Source organism: Andrena cerasifolii, chromosome 2, assembly GCF_050908995.1.
Source record: "Andrena cerasifolii isolate SP2316 chromosome 2, iyAndCera1_principal, whole genome shotgun sequence".
Taxonomy (NCBI): Eukaryota; Metazoa; Arthropoda; class Insecta; order Hymenoptera; family Andrenidae; genus Andrena; species Andrena cerasifolii.
In genome coordinates this window covers 23,849,482-23,865,829 of record NC_135119.1, presented here as the reverse complement: position 1 = coordinate 23,865,829, position 16,348 = coordinate 23,849,482, and the positions used below count along the sequence as shown (strand labels likewise).

General features: G+C 37.7%; 1 protein-coding gene across 4 annotated transcripts; it reads left to right on the top strand.

Moving 5' to 3' along the window:
* The first annotated feature begins 425 nt into the window (after positions 1 to 425).
* Positions 426 to 15,264, top strand: LOC143365943 (uncharacterized). 4 transcript variants are annotated; one of them, XM_076806549.1, is made up of 5 exons: positions 426 to 1,155; positions 13,533 to 13,637; positions 14,323 to 14,403; positions 14,483 to 14,563; positions 14,643 to 15,264. In XM_076806549.1, exons 2-5 carry the CDS (start codon positions 13,626 to 13,628, stop codon positions 14,892 to 14,894), a joined length of 426 nt encoding a protein of 141 aa, XP_076662664.1. In that variant the 5' UTR covers positions 426 to 1,155; positions 13,533 to 13,625; the 3' UTR covers positions 14,895 to 15,264. The 4 variants fall into 4 exon arrangements, 2 of the variants coding, with proteins under 2 accessions (XP_076662664.1, XP_076662662.1); XM_076806547.1 differs by having other exon boundaries at positions 13,477 to 13,637; XR_013084627.1 differs by lacking the exon at positions 14,323 to 14,403 and having other exon boundaries at positions 13,533 to 14,243.
* The last annotated feature ends 1,084 nt before the right edge of the window (positions 15,265 to 16,348 follow it).

Below are 16,348 nucleotides of genomic sequence, written 5' to 3'. Positions count from 1 at the left end.
AGATTTGGTGCCCCTAGGCTAACATGCGTCTGCCGCCCTTGCCGCGAAATATAATCAAATATTATAATTTAAAAATTAATTCAATATGGTAACTCACGTATGAGTTATTGCTAATTCGCTACATGAAATAAAGTGAATTGTTTAAACATTTTCCAATTTCTATCGCTCAAAATTTGTCATTCCCCAAATTTGATGCTTCCAAAATTTGTCGCTACCCCAAGTTTGCCGCTCCTTAAATTTACCCTCTCCTCCAAATTTGCCGCTCCTCAAATTCACCGCTCCCCAAAATTTGTCGCTACCCCAAGTTTGCCGCTCCTTAAATTTACCCTCTCCCCCAAATTTGCCGCTCAAATTTACCGCTCCCCAAAATTTGCCACTCAAATTTACCGCTCCCCAAAATTTGCCACTCCCCAAAATTTTCCCTAAAAGTTTACAGCTTTATGATTTTGAAAAAAGAAGGTTAGTATTTTGTGGAGAGGTAGGTTTCCACTTTCCAGAAATTTCCGACTTTCCTCCCCGTTTCTTCTTTCCGAAACCTCAAAGCTGTATGCTTGGCACTATCGTGGCTTTTACGACCTCACAATATCTCTGCTAGATACTCTACATGGTTCGATGAAGTTACAATTCCGTTAAGTCAGCTTTATCTTTTTCTAGAAGCAAGGAACAAGTAGATCGGAAAAAGTGTTATCGGAAACACTCGTCGTTTGATCTCCATGTTCTCGTTTACCTTCCATTTCCTTTGACTTCGAATTCTCATGATGGAATGTTTCCAAAATAAATAGAACACCGCTCGAGGATTTTTAATTCTAACGTCACCGCGTGTAATATTAGTAGAGAAAACTTTAAAACAGAAAAAAACTACTTCTCTACTGCTCTAAGAAAAAGAAGATCGTTTAAGAGCACAATCTCGTGTGATCCCTTAAAAAATTCAGGATTTTTAACATTAAATTAATAAAAATGCGCTAGACCCGGTAAATTAAAGCATGTACCAATCATCGAGTTTTCATTATTTTGCAGTGACGATTGGTCCAACTTGTAGTAATTCTAGTCACACTCGTGGCGCTGTTCCCGATACCGAAACAGACTTCATTACTTCATTCAACTTCACTTCAGACTTCGATTCAACTAATTCGATAAAAGAAGGAAGCAGTTTGGGTATGTTTTCCGCAGTCGTCAATGTATTAATGCAATTATTATTAAGCGTCTTGCACAAACAGAATAAACAAGAGAAAAGAAAAGAAAAACAAGACTATCGCAAAGGCGTTTTCCAACCTAACCTAAAATTCTCAACGGTTCATAGATAATTAGTGTACGTATCTTTTCATTTCAATTTAAGTTCACTGTAAGCTTGCGATCTTTAGAAAGATCGTAAAGCAAAAGGGGCTGGGCAGGGGCGAAGCCCAGGCACCTAACGTTTGCGAGTAGTTTGAGGAAGCGAGTCGTGGAGCGAATAGGAGCAGAGTAATCGTACTCCTCGTTGTTTCCTCTTTCGAGGAGAGGTTTGTCGTATCCGGTGTCTGGGCGAATGGAAGTAGAAGAAGCCACCGCCAGGCACCGAATGGCACCAATCGATATGTATATGGCAGACCTGGCTCCTCGCGAGGATATATCACCCCTCGAATACACTGTCCTAACTTTTCTACGACTTCCCTCGCACGGATTTTAAAACCCTTTCGCGCTACGAAACCGCGGACGGACTCGGCTCCTGCGGGGACCGCCTATGGGCGTTCAGGCAGCACGGGCACTGATCGAGGCAGAAGGATTTCCGCACGCGGTGTGCGCATTGTAATTAAATCTGAATTTTGGGGTTATGTCTGAGTGCTTCGTTTCTGTTTATAAGGGAGCTGGTTAAGTATCTAAAAGGGAAGGAATTTCGAACTCACTCAAGTACAAATGCAAGAGTCCGAAGATAATGAGTACAGTTCCTTATAATTTATTTTTTAACATTATCAAATCAAATTTAATTGCTTGATTAATTAGTAAGCGTGAGTATAAGAGGGAAAGGGTTGAGGATAGTCTGAATTAAATTTTCTGATACGATAAACAATTTGAAATTAATTTTCTATGAGCATTTTCTAATGAAATATCAGATGTGCCGCATTAGTGGGATCGGTTTCGTGCACAGATCTCTTGAAACGATCCATGTAGGTACATGCCTATGAAGTTCGACGAACGACCAACATGGCGGGCGTCGTTTAAGCGACCCCCTGAGAATCCCGCAGGTGAACTAATAATCACGACGAGATAAACCGCGACGTTAGGGCTCGCTCGATCCTCCCCATTGATAGTAATAACAATTAGCGGTGGGAACGGTGCCTAAAAGTTTTCTGGCTCGAAAATTCCGAGCCATTTCCGATCACGTGTCGTGGCCTGGGCGATATCGAGCTTGAAACTCGGTAATTGCACCGTATCAGGGAACTCCTCGCGACCAGATACATCGAGTTCGATGCATTTACATCTTAAAGCGATTTCTGCAGCAAATTCCAGTTTGCAAATTAGGAAAGGGGGAGTGTTTCACAGTGGACACTAATTTTAATTTAAATAATATTACTAACTCTAATTTAAATACTAATACTAATTTAAATAATAATAATAATTCTAATTTAAATAATAACACTAATCCTAATTTAAATAATAGTACTAATGCTAATTTAAATAATAATAATAATACTAACTATAAGTTGAATAATAATACTGATTATAATTTAAATACTAATACTAATACTAATTTAAATAATAATATTTCTAATTTAAATAGTAACACTAATCCTAACTTAAATAATAATACTAATGCTAATTTAAATAATAATAATAATACTAACTATAATTTGAATAATAATACTGATTATAATTTAAATAATAATACTGACTACAATTTAAATAATAATACTAATTATAATTCCCACTTAATTTTAATTCTAATCGCTGGGGGCTTTGGCCAAATTGCTATTTAGAGTAGTTCATTTCGAAAACTGGTAATCGACTGATAACAATTCTATACATCGAATCTTTAAAAGAAAACGGAGAAAATTGAACAGCTACCTATTAAAGAGAATCTTTAATTCCCTTGATTCTCCAAACTTCAATTCATTAACTTACCAATTTTCATAGTTTCCAGTGAAACAATTACTCTATATAAGAAAATACTGGCCTCTAATAGTTTCCCTAGAATTTTATTCGAATAAAACAGAAATATTATTGCCACTTTTCAATAATACACGATTCCACGTGAAACGAGTCACATTTAATTTTACAATTTATTGTTCAAAGAGGATCCCTCAATTTTCCAGGGGGGGGGGGGAGAAGAAGGAGTTCCAAACAATTTAAGAATCATCTATTCGTAGGATGGTACATTAAAATCTTCTAATGTAGCTTTTAACAACCCAAGATTTGTTTCAGTGTTGACTAAGAGAGCAGATACTTGCCCCAGGCCACGACAAATTGCCAAATCGCTAATCGGTCATAATCGTGGAGTTTGAACAGTGTCGAGTCGGCGAAGGAAGCGCGAACCGGATCGAACAGCTTGCTTTTTACTATCAGAACGAGTTTTTTTACAGACGAAGGTTCCACGGGTCATTGAGTCCCCTCCCCTCGCGGGACACCCACTTTTCTCACGTTATCCCTCCAGTGATAACCACGACGGGATGCTGTGCGAGAGCGTACACTTTTTAATCATCCTTCATACTGTGGAACCTTTATGAACTGCTTGAATCCAGCGATGGGTGCCAGGTTTGATTTCTTGCAGAGTTTCAGTCGACTTCGTCGAGGTCTGTTTTTCAATTTCAACGAATACTGCTTCGAATTTGGATAATTTTTTGGAGAACCTAACGAAAACTTACAGAATTTTCGTAAGTCACATGTGGATTCTTAAAATTCAAATTCTAGCCGCATTTATTTATTGTTCTCTTGTAACACTTTGATAAAAATTGCAAGTTTGTTTCTATTAGCTGTTAAATAGGTGTGAGAGGTTTTCTTGGGTCAATTGGGGATTTTGGATGAATAATAAAGATAGTGCTAACAAAATGTTTTTAGACATATGTGTGTTTAAAGTATTTTACCCACTTAAAGTTTTCGTATTAATATTGCATTTAGCATTATTACTAAGCAACAGTATATTTTCTCTATGGCAGGGTGAATATTCCAAATTTAGAGCTACCCCCTGTATAAGTAATTATATTGAACACCATTATTATATTATGAAACTATGTGTTAGTACATGGAAACATACATATTAGAATACATTAATCTACGGATTTGTACAAAAATTACAGTGAAATGTGTTTACTACTGGTAAATTAGAAAATAGTTTCAAAGTTCATCTGCTTGATCATCGCCGTCTGTACCAGAAACTACGGAACGATTTTCACCTTAAGTTAATTTACAGATAATTTGTTTTTACTTTCCATACTACCTGTAAATCAATCGCAGCAAAGTTGTATGTTGTTTCGTGACGCGAGTAACATTGGTAATAAGGTAGATTTCGAATTGTCGGTTGAGAATTCCATAGAGATTGATATCGATCGCGTGCACCGCTGATAAGAGTGCATCGAGAGGGCATGGCGTGAGGGAATTCGCGGGCGGCGTGGCGGAAATTCACGGTCACATAGTTTCGCTAAAGGGACGAACTGTGCACGTCCTTGACCATGGGAGATCTTCGATTAAACGCCTCGAATGCCAGAATTGATTTATAGTTAGGCTGGCGTTCGAACTCGCCACGATTCCAAATCAATTTATATGATAGTTGAGTCGTCGAGAATTGTAGTGTACGATCCAGTAACAGAAGTAAGTGGAGTTTTGGCGCCAAACTGACTCAAATTAAGGTTGTGAGATAAGTTGTGTTGAATCCCTAGTTGGGTTGAATCGAGTTAAGTTGAGTTTTTAAGTTAAATTATGTTTCTAAGTTGAATTGAGTTTTTAATATTAGTTATGTTTCTAAGTTGAATTGAGTTTTTAATTCAAGTTATGTTTTTAAGTTGAATTGATTTGAATTAAGTTTCTAAGTTGAATTGATTTGAATTAAGTTTCTAAGTTGAATTGTGCTTTTAAGTTAAATTATGTTCCTAAGTTGGATTGAATTGAGTTAGGATTCTAAGTTCAATTGATTTAAGTTTGGAAGTTGAATTGTGTTTCTAAGTTAAATTATGTTCCTAAGTTGGATTGAATTGAGTTAGGATTGATTTAAGTTTCAAAGTTGAATTGAGTTTTTAAGTTAAGTTACGGTCCTAAGTTGAATTGATTTGAGTTAAGTTTTTAAGTTGAATTGATTTGAATTAAGTTTCTAAGTTGAATTGTGCTTTTAAGTTAAATTATGTTCTTAAGTTGGATAGAATTGAGTTAGGATTCTAAGTTCAATTGATTTAAGTTTCTAAGTTGAATTGAGTTTTTAAGTTAAGTTACGTTCCCAAGTTGGATTGATCTGAGTTAAGTTTTTAAGTTGAATTGAGTTTCAAGTTATCTTCCTAAGTTCGATGGACTCCAGTTAAGTTAAGTCTTCAAGTTCAGTTTAGATGAGTTAAATTAAGTTTTGTATTTACCACATCGAAGAACTAGCTTTTGGTATTTAATTTCGAGTTGGCTCGGTTACTTGTGAAACCCTATTTTTCACAAATCCCCTATTTTTGAGTAACTTATTCCACAAAAGATCAAGGGAACAGTAAGACTATGATAAACCCTTACTTTCTAATTCGTTCCAAGTATTTCCTTGCTTCTACTGACTGCACCAGATCCTCCATCATCATGCAACCAGCTCGATGGCCTTCAATTATTTTTAAAATTCAATCTCAAAGAGAAAGATAGTCCATATATGCTTTCTTAATAATCCAATTCAAAAATATCTTTTTAGCGTAACGTTTTTTTTTATGTTCACTTGATACTCAGCGCGAAGAGAGCTATATAGACGAGCGTATTAACGATATCGAATGGAGGGCTATAAAAAGAACGCAATTAGCGACAGGGGGCTTCGCAAAATGAAAGTGTGAGCGAGTTCAATCGGCGATAGAGTATCAGTTAGGTAGACTAAACGCCATACAATAAGCGAGAAACAATATTCACTTATCGGAACGAGCTTTTCTTAGTCGCGCTCTTGGACCTGGCAAAGTCCAAGCGAAAGTCTCGTTTGTAGAATATTTAGAGTGACTTGTTACTGATATCTTCTACCGCCGCATTCGATCAGTACGAGAAAAGAGAACGCTATAAATAGCAATCAAGCTTTTTTAATTGAAATTTCATTCAAGGGTCGATAATCTTAGTGGGACGTTGTGGAATTCCATCCATGATTCCGAGGAAAGTTAAATTACGTCGAGTTGAGGTGAATCTCTAAGTTGAGTCAGGTTCAGATAAATCTTCAAGCCAAATCTTTCACTTGAGTCAAGTTCAGGCAAATCTCCAAGTCAAATCTCTAAGTTGAGTCAAGTTCAGGCGAATCTCCAAGTCAAATATCTAAGTTGAGTCAAGTTCAGGCAAATCTCCAAGTCAAATATCTAAGTTGAGTCAAGTTCAGGCAAATCTCCAAGTCAAATCTCTCACTTGAGTCAAGTTCAGATAAATCTTCAAGCCAAATCTCTCACTTGAGTCAAGTTCAGGCAAATCTCCAAGTCAAATCTCTAAGTTGAGTCAAGTTCAGGCAGATCTCCAAGTCAAATCTCTAAGTCGAGTCAAGTTCAGGTAAATCTCCAAGTCAAATCTCTAAGTCGAGTCAAGTTGAGTCAAGCTGAGGCAAATCTTTAAGTCAGCTCTCTAAGTCGAGTCAAGTTGGAGTAAATATTCGAGTCAAATCTCTAAGTTGAGCTGACCCGAGCTGAGCTGCATTGAGTTAAACTTAGTTACATTGACTCGAGTTAAATTGACCTACATTGAGTCGATCTAAATCTCCAAGCCAAGTCAATTCAAATCATCGCCAGAAATTATACCCTGCAGCGCGTACGTAACTTACTCAACGACCGAAAACAGAAAAATAAACATAAGAGTACAAATAATTAAGTGATCCCGCAACGTAACATCCAAACACAGTGATACCGCCGAGGCAAAGGGCAGATAGAAAGAGTACACATTATAAATACATTTAAACAAATAAATGACTCACTGGATGACTTAATCCATCCACTTCTTATACCATTCACGGAATCATTATCAAGCTACGTATACAAATGGCATAAATACGTGACTCGTGTCACGCGCGACTAATACTCGACTTAACAAAAAAATTTACAATTAGGGACACTAAGAAAAGTACCATAATCTGACAAAATTATATCCCCACGTCCTGAATCAGTTAATTTGCGAAAATCTCAATTGAATCGATTTTAAATCTCCTTTTGACCACCGCTGCAGCTGGCACGATTATCAATTCGCTAAAAAAATTCCCTGGCGAGCAACAAAAGCCTGACCCCTGAATCCGCAATCTAAAGTCTAACAAAATCGTATCGAAACGTCCCTCCACGCAATGTTACATCATAGACACGCACACGCAGCCGCGGAGGCAACGAACGGCGATCCGCCAGCCGAGGAGAAGCTAAACAAAGCAAACAAACCGCAAATTGTCTGCGGAAATTAACAACGGTCAACGTCCAGTCGCGACGCCCGCATAGATACAGCGCTCTACCCGCGGATTAGTGTTTGAAACTTAATATTCGAAGCCGGCGGCGCCTGGTTATCTCCGGCCAAGCTTCTGTTACTTAATTATGATCGTTGCTCGTTCCAAAAGATCGACGATCACGTTTTTCCTCGGCGCTCGTCATCGGCTGTCGAGAAAACACGAGTGTCCGTATTCCGAGCTAGTGGGTCCTTCTAATCCTAAGTTATTGCAATAACAAAACCGCTACTATCTTTGGGGGAGGGGGGGGGGAGGGGGTAAAAACAGTTTCCCAGAAACGAACGTATCTAAGCTTCGAATAAACATTAAATAGAAGTCAAAGAAATCTTCCATCAGCTTTCAGAGAAGCTTCAGAGAGCCAACTTTGTGATCGATTTCTAAAACTTTAATTATAAAAAATAGATTCTAGGTTCACGTACTCTCACCATATTATACAATTATCCAATATATTGATTTTTTTTTATTTAAATTCAAGCTCCTTATTTCGACGAAAATACAATTATCAAAAATATCAATTTTTTTATTTGAATTCAAGCTCCTTACCTTTGACGAAAATAAAATTACCCAAAATATCGATTTTTTATTTAAATTCGAGCTCCATATTCTGACGAAAATTCAATTATTATCAAAAATATCGATTATTAAATTGTTTATTTAAAGTCCAGCTGAGGGGAAATCCGTCTGTTGTTATATGGAAGTCTCGCCCTGCTATCGGAGGCTGTTAATTAACAGGGGCAGAAGGGACGTGACGAAGAGAACGTCTCCCATAGCTGGGGAAATTACCACGGTCAATGTTCACGTGGAGAGCGATACGACTCACGCAACGCGGAGGAACGATTGCGGGCAGACGGGACGAAAAATGGCCACACGTGACTTCATCTGGGCGAATTGATTGCGGATCTTTGTTGCCGCGAAGTAAAACAAGGCGAAAGAGTCGTCAACTGGATGGATAAGTCTAATAATTGGTGCGCGAGGAGGATCGAGGAATTTTAGAATTAGGCGATATGTATTTGAACACCGAAGACTGTCGTGGCGAATATTATTCATAATATTTCACTTTAGAAGGCTTATATTTAGATTGGCAAACTTTTGATAGGTAGATATTAATACTATTTGGGAGGATGTAGAATATTAACCCTTTCTGCTCTTCACTTTTCTAGCAAGTGAAAAAAAATTTAGTATGAGTTGTAAACGTTAAATAAGTTAATGATTCCAAAGGGAATCATACGAGCAAAAAGAGGTAATACGCTGAATGGCGGGGAAATATTTTCACTTGTAAAGTTTTCACTAGTAAAGTTTTCACTAGTAAAGTTTTCACTAGTAAACTTTTCACCAGTAAAATTTTCACGAGTAAACTTTCCACGAGTAAACTTTTTCCCAGTAAACTTTTCCCTAGTAAACTTTTAATTACTAAGCTTTTCACTACTTAACATTTCACTAGTAAAGTTTTCACTCGTAAAGTTTTCACTAGTAAAGTTTTCACGAGTAAACTTACCACTAGTAAACTTTTCACCAGTAAAATTTTCACGAGTAAACTTTCCACGAGTAAACTTTTTCCCAGTAAACTTTTCCCTAGTAAACTTTTGATTACTAAGCTTTTCACTACTTAACTTTTGACTAGTTAACATTTCACTAGTAAAGTTTTCACTAGTAAAGTTTTCACTAGTAAAGTTTTCACTAGTAAACTTTTCACTAGTAAAGTTTCCACTAGTAAAGTTTTCACTAGTAAACTTTCCACTAGTAAACTTTTCACCAGTAAAATTTTCACGAGTAAACTTTCCACGATTAAACTTTTTCCCAGTAAACTTTTCCCTAGTAAACTTTTGATTACTAAGCTTTTCACTACTTAACTTTTGACTAGTTAACATTTCACTAGTAAAGTTTTCACTAGTAAAGTTTTCACTAGTAAAGTTTTCAGTAGTAAAGTTTTCACTAGTAAACTTCTCATTAGTACGCTGTTCACTAGTAAACTTTTCACAAGTAAATTTTTCACTTTTCGTTGGTGTGCCCTGAAAGGTTTAATCGCCCCAAGGAAGCATTCTTCAAAATTCTATGCCGCTATTGTACATCCCTGAATGATGAAGTATTTTGATTTCTGATAATGTACAGTTGATTCGACGTGAATCAGCGCGAAACGAGGGATGATCACGTGGAAGTGCATATATCATATTCTTACAAGACATTCTTAAGTTTTGCAGGGGAAATTTTTCCTACTTACAATTTTTAATGCACCTGTGAAACTACTGAGTGTTTGTATTTTCTTTTTAATTCTTGTTGGATTAGACGCGATTTAGGTTCCGTTGCATGCACGGATTGAATGGTCCGTGTCAGGCGTGGTAATTGGAAAGTTTCTAAGGGAAGAGGAAGTGTAAGGCACAATAATCGCGTTAAGCAATATCGACCGATCACGAAGGCGACATATGCGCCGGCGATTGCGTGTGGGGAGCATACTTCGCGAATGTACGCATATTTCATTGATTAAAGGGAGCTCTCGCTATTGTCTCACTTTCCTTTTCCCATTGCACACGTGGGAACTTAACATTGACGAACATTATTTTAATCATATACAACAGGGTATTACAAAAGATGGGGATTTGTAGTACTCGTCCAGAGGAGTGAACTTTTGAGACCTATGTTGATTAAGCATTTTTTACTACATGTATTATAAGCTCCTAAAGTCTTATGTCCTTTTTTTAACATCCCGTATATACGTGAGATGAAAATTTTTAAGCTACAATGGAGATTCGATGATCTAGATTCTACAGCTCGAGTTATAGAGAATCGGATTAAACGAAGCTCACAGAAAAAGCCTTCCATGGTTTTAAGGAATTGCGTACACCTACTTAGGTCAGTGTTTAGGTCAGCCCAAGGTGTGACGATATAATTTTTCCTTTCTTATCGAAATAGAATAGGCAATATCTTAGCATGGGTGCCCACAGGCTTTTTTTTATGGCGGGGGTAACTTTGGAAAACAGTGACGGTGAAGAAAAAATATAGCAATGAAGAAAGAAATTTGAAATTTAAATATATTCACTTTTTTAGTATAAACTTAATAAAGATTAGTTTTTAAAAATAAACGATTTTTCTCAGCCCCCATTAGGGGTTAGAATCCACTTTGATACTGACGAAGAAACAGAAAACTTTATTGAGTAAATCATTGATCTCGATCAACGACACCCTAGACTCCTCCATTCCTTTCACCAAGATCTCTAACTTAGGAGAAGAAGACGAAATGAAACAGGGGTGCTGCTTTAAAGAAACACGCTGCAGCTCTCGATAACCCAGTCAGCGCGTGGCAAGCCTCCAGAAGTAGGGTTCTGCGACACGTGACAGACCCACCCCCAACACCCCACGAAATTATTGTGTTCCAAGCGCAGGTCAACCCCTCAGATGCGTCACTCCTTTGTGAAACTGGCCGCTGGTCAACTAACCACCGTGGTCGATCGTTATTTATTCATACGCAGGAACTCCACTCTGCTTTCAACCCTCTGCACGTGTACCACGTAAAGGGAAAGGATGTAGCTTTTAGTAACAAGCTCCAGTTCCTTTCAGTTAGTTCTCTCAGTAGCGTTGGAAAATTACTGTAGCATATTTCGAAATAGCTGACTCTGGAATGTGGAGCTCAAGGACTGTCTTTTCAATTAATTCGAAGCAGGAACTTGCATTTTTTAACCATTGTATGGAAATTGGGTCATTTTTAACCAAGATCGAGTCAACTCCTTCATATCTTAAAATAACTAATAACCGCCAATAATAAATAATAATTGTGTTTCAATTTTATATTTCTAATATTTTGCTTTTAGTTTTTAGATTTTAGATTTTAGATTTTAGATTTTAGATTTTAGATTTTAGATTTTAGATTTTAGATTTTAGATTTTAGATTTTAGATTTTAGATTTTAGATTTTAGATTTTAGATTTTAGATTTTAGATTTTAGATTTTAGATTTTAGATTTTAGATTTTAGATTTTAGATTTTAGATTTTAGATTTTAGATTTTAGATTTTAGATTTTAGATTTTAGATTTTAGATTTTAGATTTTAGATTTTAGATTTTAGATTTTAGATTTTAGATTTTAGATTTTAGATTTTAGATTTTAGATTTTAGATTTTAGATTTTAGATTTTAGATTTTAGATTTTAGATTTTAGATTTTAGATTTTAGATTTTAGATTTTAGATTTTAGATTTTAGATTTTAGATTTTAGATTTTAGATTTTAGATTTTAGATTTTAGATTTTAGATTTTAGATTTTAGATTTTAGATTTTAGATTTTAGATTTTAGATTTTAGATTTTAGATTTTAGATTTTTGTAAGTGTTGCATTTTAGTATATCTTTATTTTTTTTATTTAAGAAATTTAATAAATTCTTAAAATATTAAATCCTAATAATTAAGTGAACTGAATTTTATTTTTTGTATGCTCGTTTCTTGCAAATATAGGATATTGGGTCACTTTTCACCCAAATGTACTTATCCATGCAACTTTACAAATTCCGTATCAGGGTTAATTCAAGTACTGCTCTTTATTTAAGTCAAATTTGGTAATTTTAGGCCCCCATTGAGGCACATATCTTCGAAATTCAATATCCAATGATACAGTACTAATCACAGTTAATTAGCTTCTAATTTCCCCCGTAGATCTCATGTCTCCTCTATTACATTACAAAGTATCGCAGCAATAAGTTCCTTTTATCCTTTCACACCCTCATTTAACGCGGAATTTTCAGGCGAGGCAGTGGTTAAACACTGCCTCGAGCAGGATAGTTACAGGCCTTTAACTGCGGACGATGATTGGTCAAAGATCATTATCCGCGAAAATGGTGGAAACCCGAGAGTAGCGGTGTCAGGTTCGTTTACACGATTCTCCATAGCGTTGGGTTGCATGGGGTTCGAAGTTGATGGAAGGAGTCAATCAATCTTTGCCCGAGGGGGCGAAACTAGTTAACTAGTAGCTCTAATTATCACGTTTCTCCGTGCAGAGTTTATTGTACGGGGAGATCTCGCGGACCGATCGAAGATTTCGTTGATTAATTGCGCGGCCGCGGCTATCGAGCACCGCACTTCAGAATTAATTTCGCTTCTGCATGCTGCGTGATGCAGTCGAACCGGAAACTTTGATTTTGGGTCTTTGGAAAATCCATCTCGACTTTGAATACCAGGAACATCTTTTGAAAATTGTCATATGTACCTACTGGAGATTAATTTAAAAAAAAAATAGAATAATGCCGTATAAAGACATTCAACCCCTCAAACAAAATTTAAAGTCCACTTTCAAGTTTACTAAAAATAAACCTACTCTCTGTTTCCAATTCTATCTTTCACTATCATGCACATACTGATCTGTTCCACTATCGTACCTCTTCCTTCATTTTCACCCCCTCTAGGCATCTACCCCCATATACTCAAATCCCATTACTTCCAGATAAAAAATCACTCACAAGGGAAATTGCACAGTTTTATGGAGCCTAAAGAAATATTCAATTTTTATTTCAACAATTTTTTTATGTCTACTGTAGTTTTCAACTCGTACAAGAAAATAGGAAAACATACATTAATACTTGAGGGGTGGCTTCAAGAAGCAGTTGTAGCAGTAGTTGTTTGCCCTGAAGAAGCAAAAGTGGCCCAGAAAATACAAATTCCCCGATGCTTCTATTGAGATTCCCCACGAGCTTGCAAAGTTTAAAAAAAAATCGGAATTGTCAAGAAGTTCCCCAAACGTACACTTCTATTAATAAATATTACACCTACTCTGTACATGAAATAATTATGAAAGAAGACGTTGCAAATTTATCGAAGAACTCTGCCAAATTTTATTTTATATAGTATTTTCAATTAAAAGCAGTAAAAAATATTAAGTCTCTACCAAATATCCATTTTCTGCAAATACAGGGGGTGTCGAAATAATTATGAACCGCAGAGTACATATCCCGCATCGCTTCTTCCAGAGAAGCCCACCAGAGACAATGAAATCAGTAGCAATGAATCCTGACAACTCACCCGTGACATGTTGAGTTCGCTGTTGCAAGAAGAAGAAGAAGATGGCTACTGAGGTGCGTAGAGTTCGATGCCGGAGGATGGTCAGGCGGCGATACAGTTTCTCCAGGGACCGGTGGACGAGCGACGGTGGTTCGACTGCGTTCGACGCCTACGGACGGCTGGGTTTTACTGGGGCGGTTGGCGTCGGCGTCGGCGTCGCGATGCTCCTGCCGTGATCCTGATCGCGTGTGATACCGTGCTTAAGCCTCCTGGCCCGATCCACGGGCCTGGAGGGTTGCGTCGCTCTGGGGTTGAAGTTTCGAGAAGACTTGAATTTTTTAAGACTCGGTTTTGCCACAGAAAATTCTGAAAAAATTCACAGACACGCGTATCAGCGGGCAGAAGGTCTGTGATTTTTTGTATAAGTTTCTATTCAATAGAACAAAAGTAATGGAGCTTAAACTGTAAATTACGTTTCACCCTGTAACTAGCCTAGTAGTAGGGGTATCGGGTTGAAACTTGGCAGAAATAGTTTTCTTAGAGGAACCTATCGATTGCCGCAAACAGAGTTCAATTTGGTTTGGGGGCACTTTTCACTATGCTTATCCGGCTGCACCCTTTGATGTAATAATAGGTAATAATTAAAAGCTGTTGAGAAATACACCTACAAGTTCTTCCCCGTATGGATTTTTATTAATATACATATTACTGTGGGAAATTTGGGGAATAATTTCTTCTATTAATGGTTAATGATTTTAGGGGTGGAATGATGGCCTTGGTTTCACCACCAAGCCAACGTGTTTCAAAACTGTTGAGAAATACACCTACAAGTTCTTCCCCGTATGGATTTTTATTAATATACATATTACTGCGGGAAACTTGGGGAATAATTTCTTCTATTAATCGTTAATGATTTTAGGGGTGGAATGATGGCCTTGGTTTCACCACCAAGCCAACGTGTTTAAAAGCTGTTGAGAAATACACCTACAAGTTCTTCCCCGTAAGGATTTTTATTAATATACATATTGCTGCGGGAAACTTGGGGAATAATTTCTTCTATTAATCGTTAATGATTTTAGGGGTGGAATGATGGCCTTGGTTTCACCATCAAGCCAACGTGTTTCTCTCGGTGGTGTCAGCAACTTTTAGTTTCCTCTGCTAACGTGGATAGGCGTCGTGATAACGGGCCATCGTTTATCGACGGCGAGCTTTTTAGGGTATCGAGCGATCGTTTCGTTACGAGGGGGTTCGGGGCGATACACGCTCCTCTGCGAGTTTTTAAAATTCTTTTGGGGGCAATAGCTGTTTGGAAACTGCTTTGTGGGAGTTAGGAGAGCGATAATTGGTTTTGGTTTTAAGCGTAATTCGAAAGGTGTTCGAAGCTTAACTGGTGAAATGCATTTCTTTCTATTGACGCTTTTTATTTCTATTTAAAATCTAATTTGTGGGGAGTATAAAGCTGCAATTAGTCGTTCTGTGTCCTCAAGTGAAAGAACGTCGAAATAAAGAAGCACTTCTAGCATCATCCCCCAGTTAAGGGATAATGAAAATTGGATTTTCCTGATTTGGCAGTAAAGTTGCTACTGAAGTATTATTTCAAAATAGTACCCTCTTCTGACGCTTGCACCCTCATCACTCTGTGAAGCTACCTTTCAGTTCTTCAACAAATAAATTATTCAAGTACCGAATTCTTGAATTCTCTAGTTACACAATTTTCTAAACCACCTACTTTTTCTAATACAACTCTACTCCACTCCCTTTTTACTCTCCCCTAGCTTTCCTTCAATACTATTCCCCTTTACCTCCCCCCTCCATATCTCAGCCTACCCCCACCCTCTGTGCCTCATCCCCTCTCACTTCCAGCTCCCTTCCCCCTCTCTTTTATCTCTCACAACTCTATGTCCCTCTCCATCTTCATCTACCCCAATCTACCTCACCCACACCTAATTCTACAACCTTCCCTACTTCTCATCTCCCTCTATCACAAACTCCTAAACCCACTCGTCTTTCAAAGTTCACATTCTTCAGAAGAATCTCAAATCTTTCGCCTGAATTCATCGCGGACCAAGGTCGAAACTTTTGCCGTACGTCGCGTGCGGATACACCCCAGTCTCGTTTGACCGCAGTGCTGACTGAACGCCGATAGGCGGTCTCCGCACGGGCTCTGTTCACCGTAGTGCTGGTAGGCGGATTTCTCGTAGAATCTATGATGCGATGCCCCGGTTGACAAATCCGTCCTCCTTCCCCGTTGCAATTATCCGCGAAACGAGGAAGTTTTATCGTCGTTCCGTGCACGCGGGGAAAAAATATTTCCACCGATTCCATTATTCGTTCGAACTTGTCGTCGGCGGGAATCTGAGGCTGGTACCCGCGGGCCTAATGGTTTCTCGATCTCCCCGTGCCCTCGCGGAAAACTTTTATCCTATCCAATCATCTTGGTCACGACATTCGAGCCCGGTGAACAGAATCACGACACAACTCGGCGATTTACGATCGACGACGTCCATCATCGTCATCTGCCGCGTTACGATATGATTCTAATTCTCCATCCCTTGAAATTAATTCTCATCTGCACGAGAACTCCTCCTTTAGTCACGAATCCATCGCTACGATACCTTCCTCATTAAATTAGATTATGAAATGACAATCACCATTTTCGAAATTTTAATAACGCATTTGGTAAATGACTGTACAGGGTGTCCCATTAATACAGTAAAAAATCAGCTAATTCTTCGTCCTAAAAAAATTGACAATCAGAATAAAAAATTTTCTATAACCTTCTGTG

Bases quoted from the DNA above. Each gene is read 5' to 3' on its own strand.
- LOC143365943 (XM_076806549.1), top strand. The intron at 14,404-14,482 runs GTATGGATTTTT...TAATGATTTTAG, and splicing joins ACACCTACAAGTTCTTCCCC to GGGTGGAATGATGGCCTTGG. The intron at 14,564-14,642 runs GTAAGGATTTTT...TAATGATTTTAG, and splicing joins ACACCTACAAGTTCTTCCCC to GGGTGGAATGATGGCCTTGG.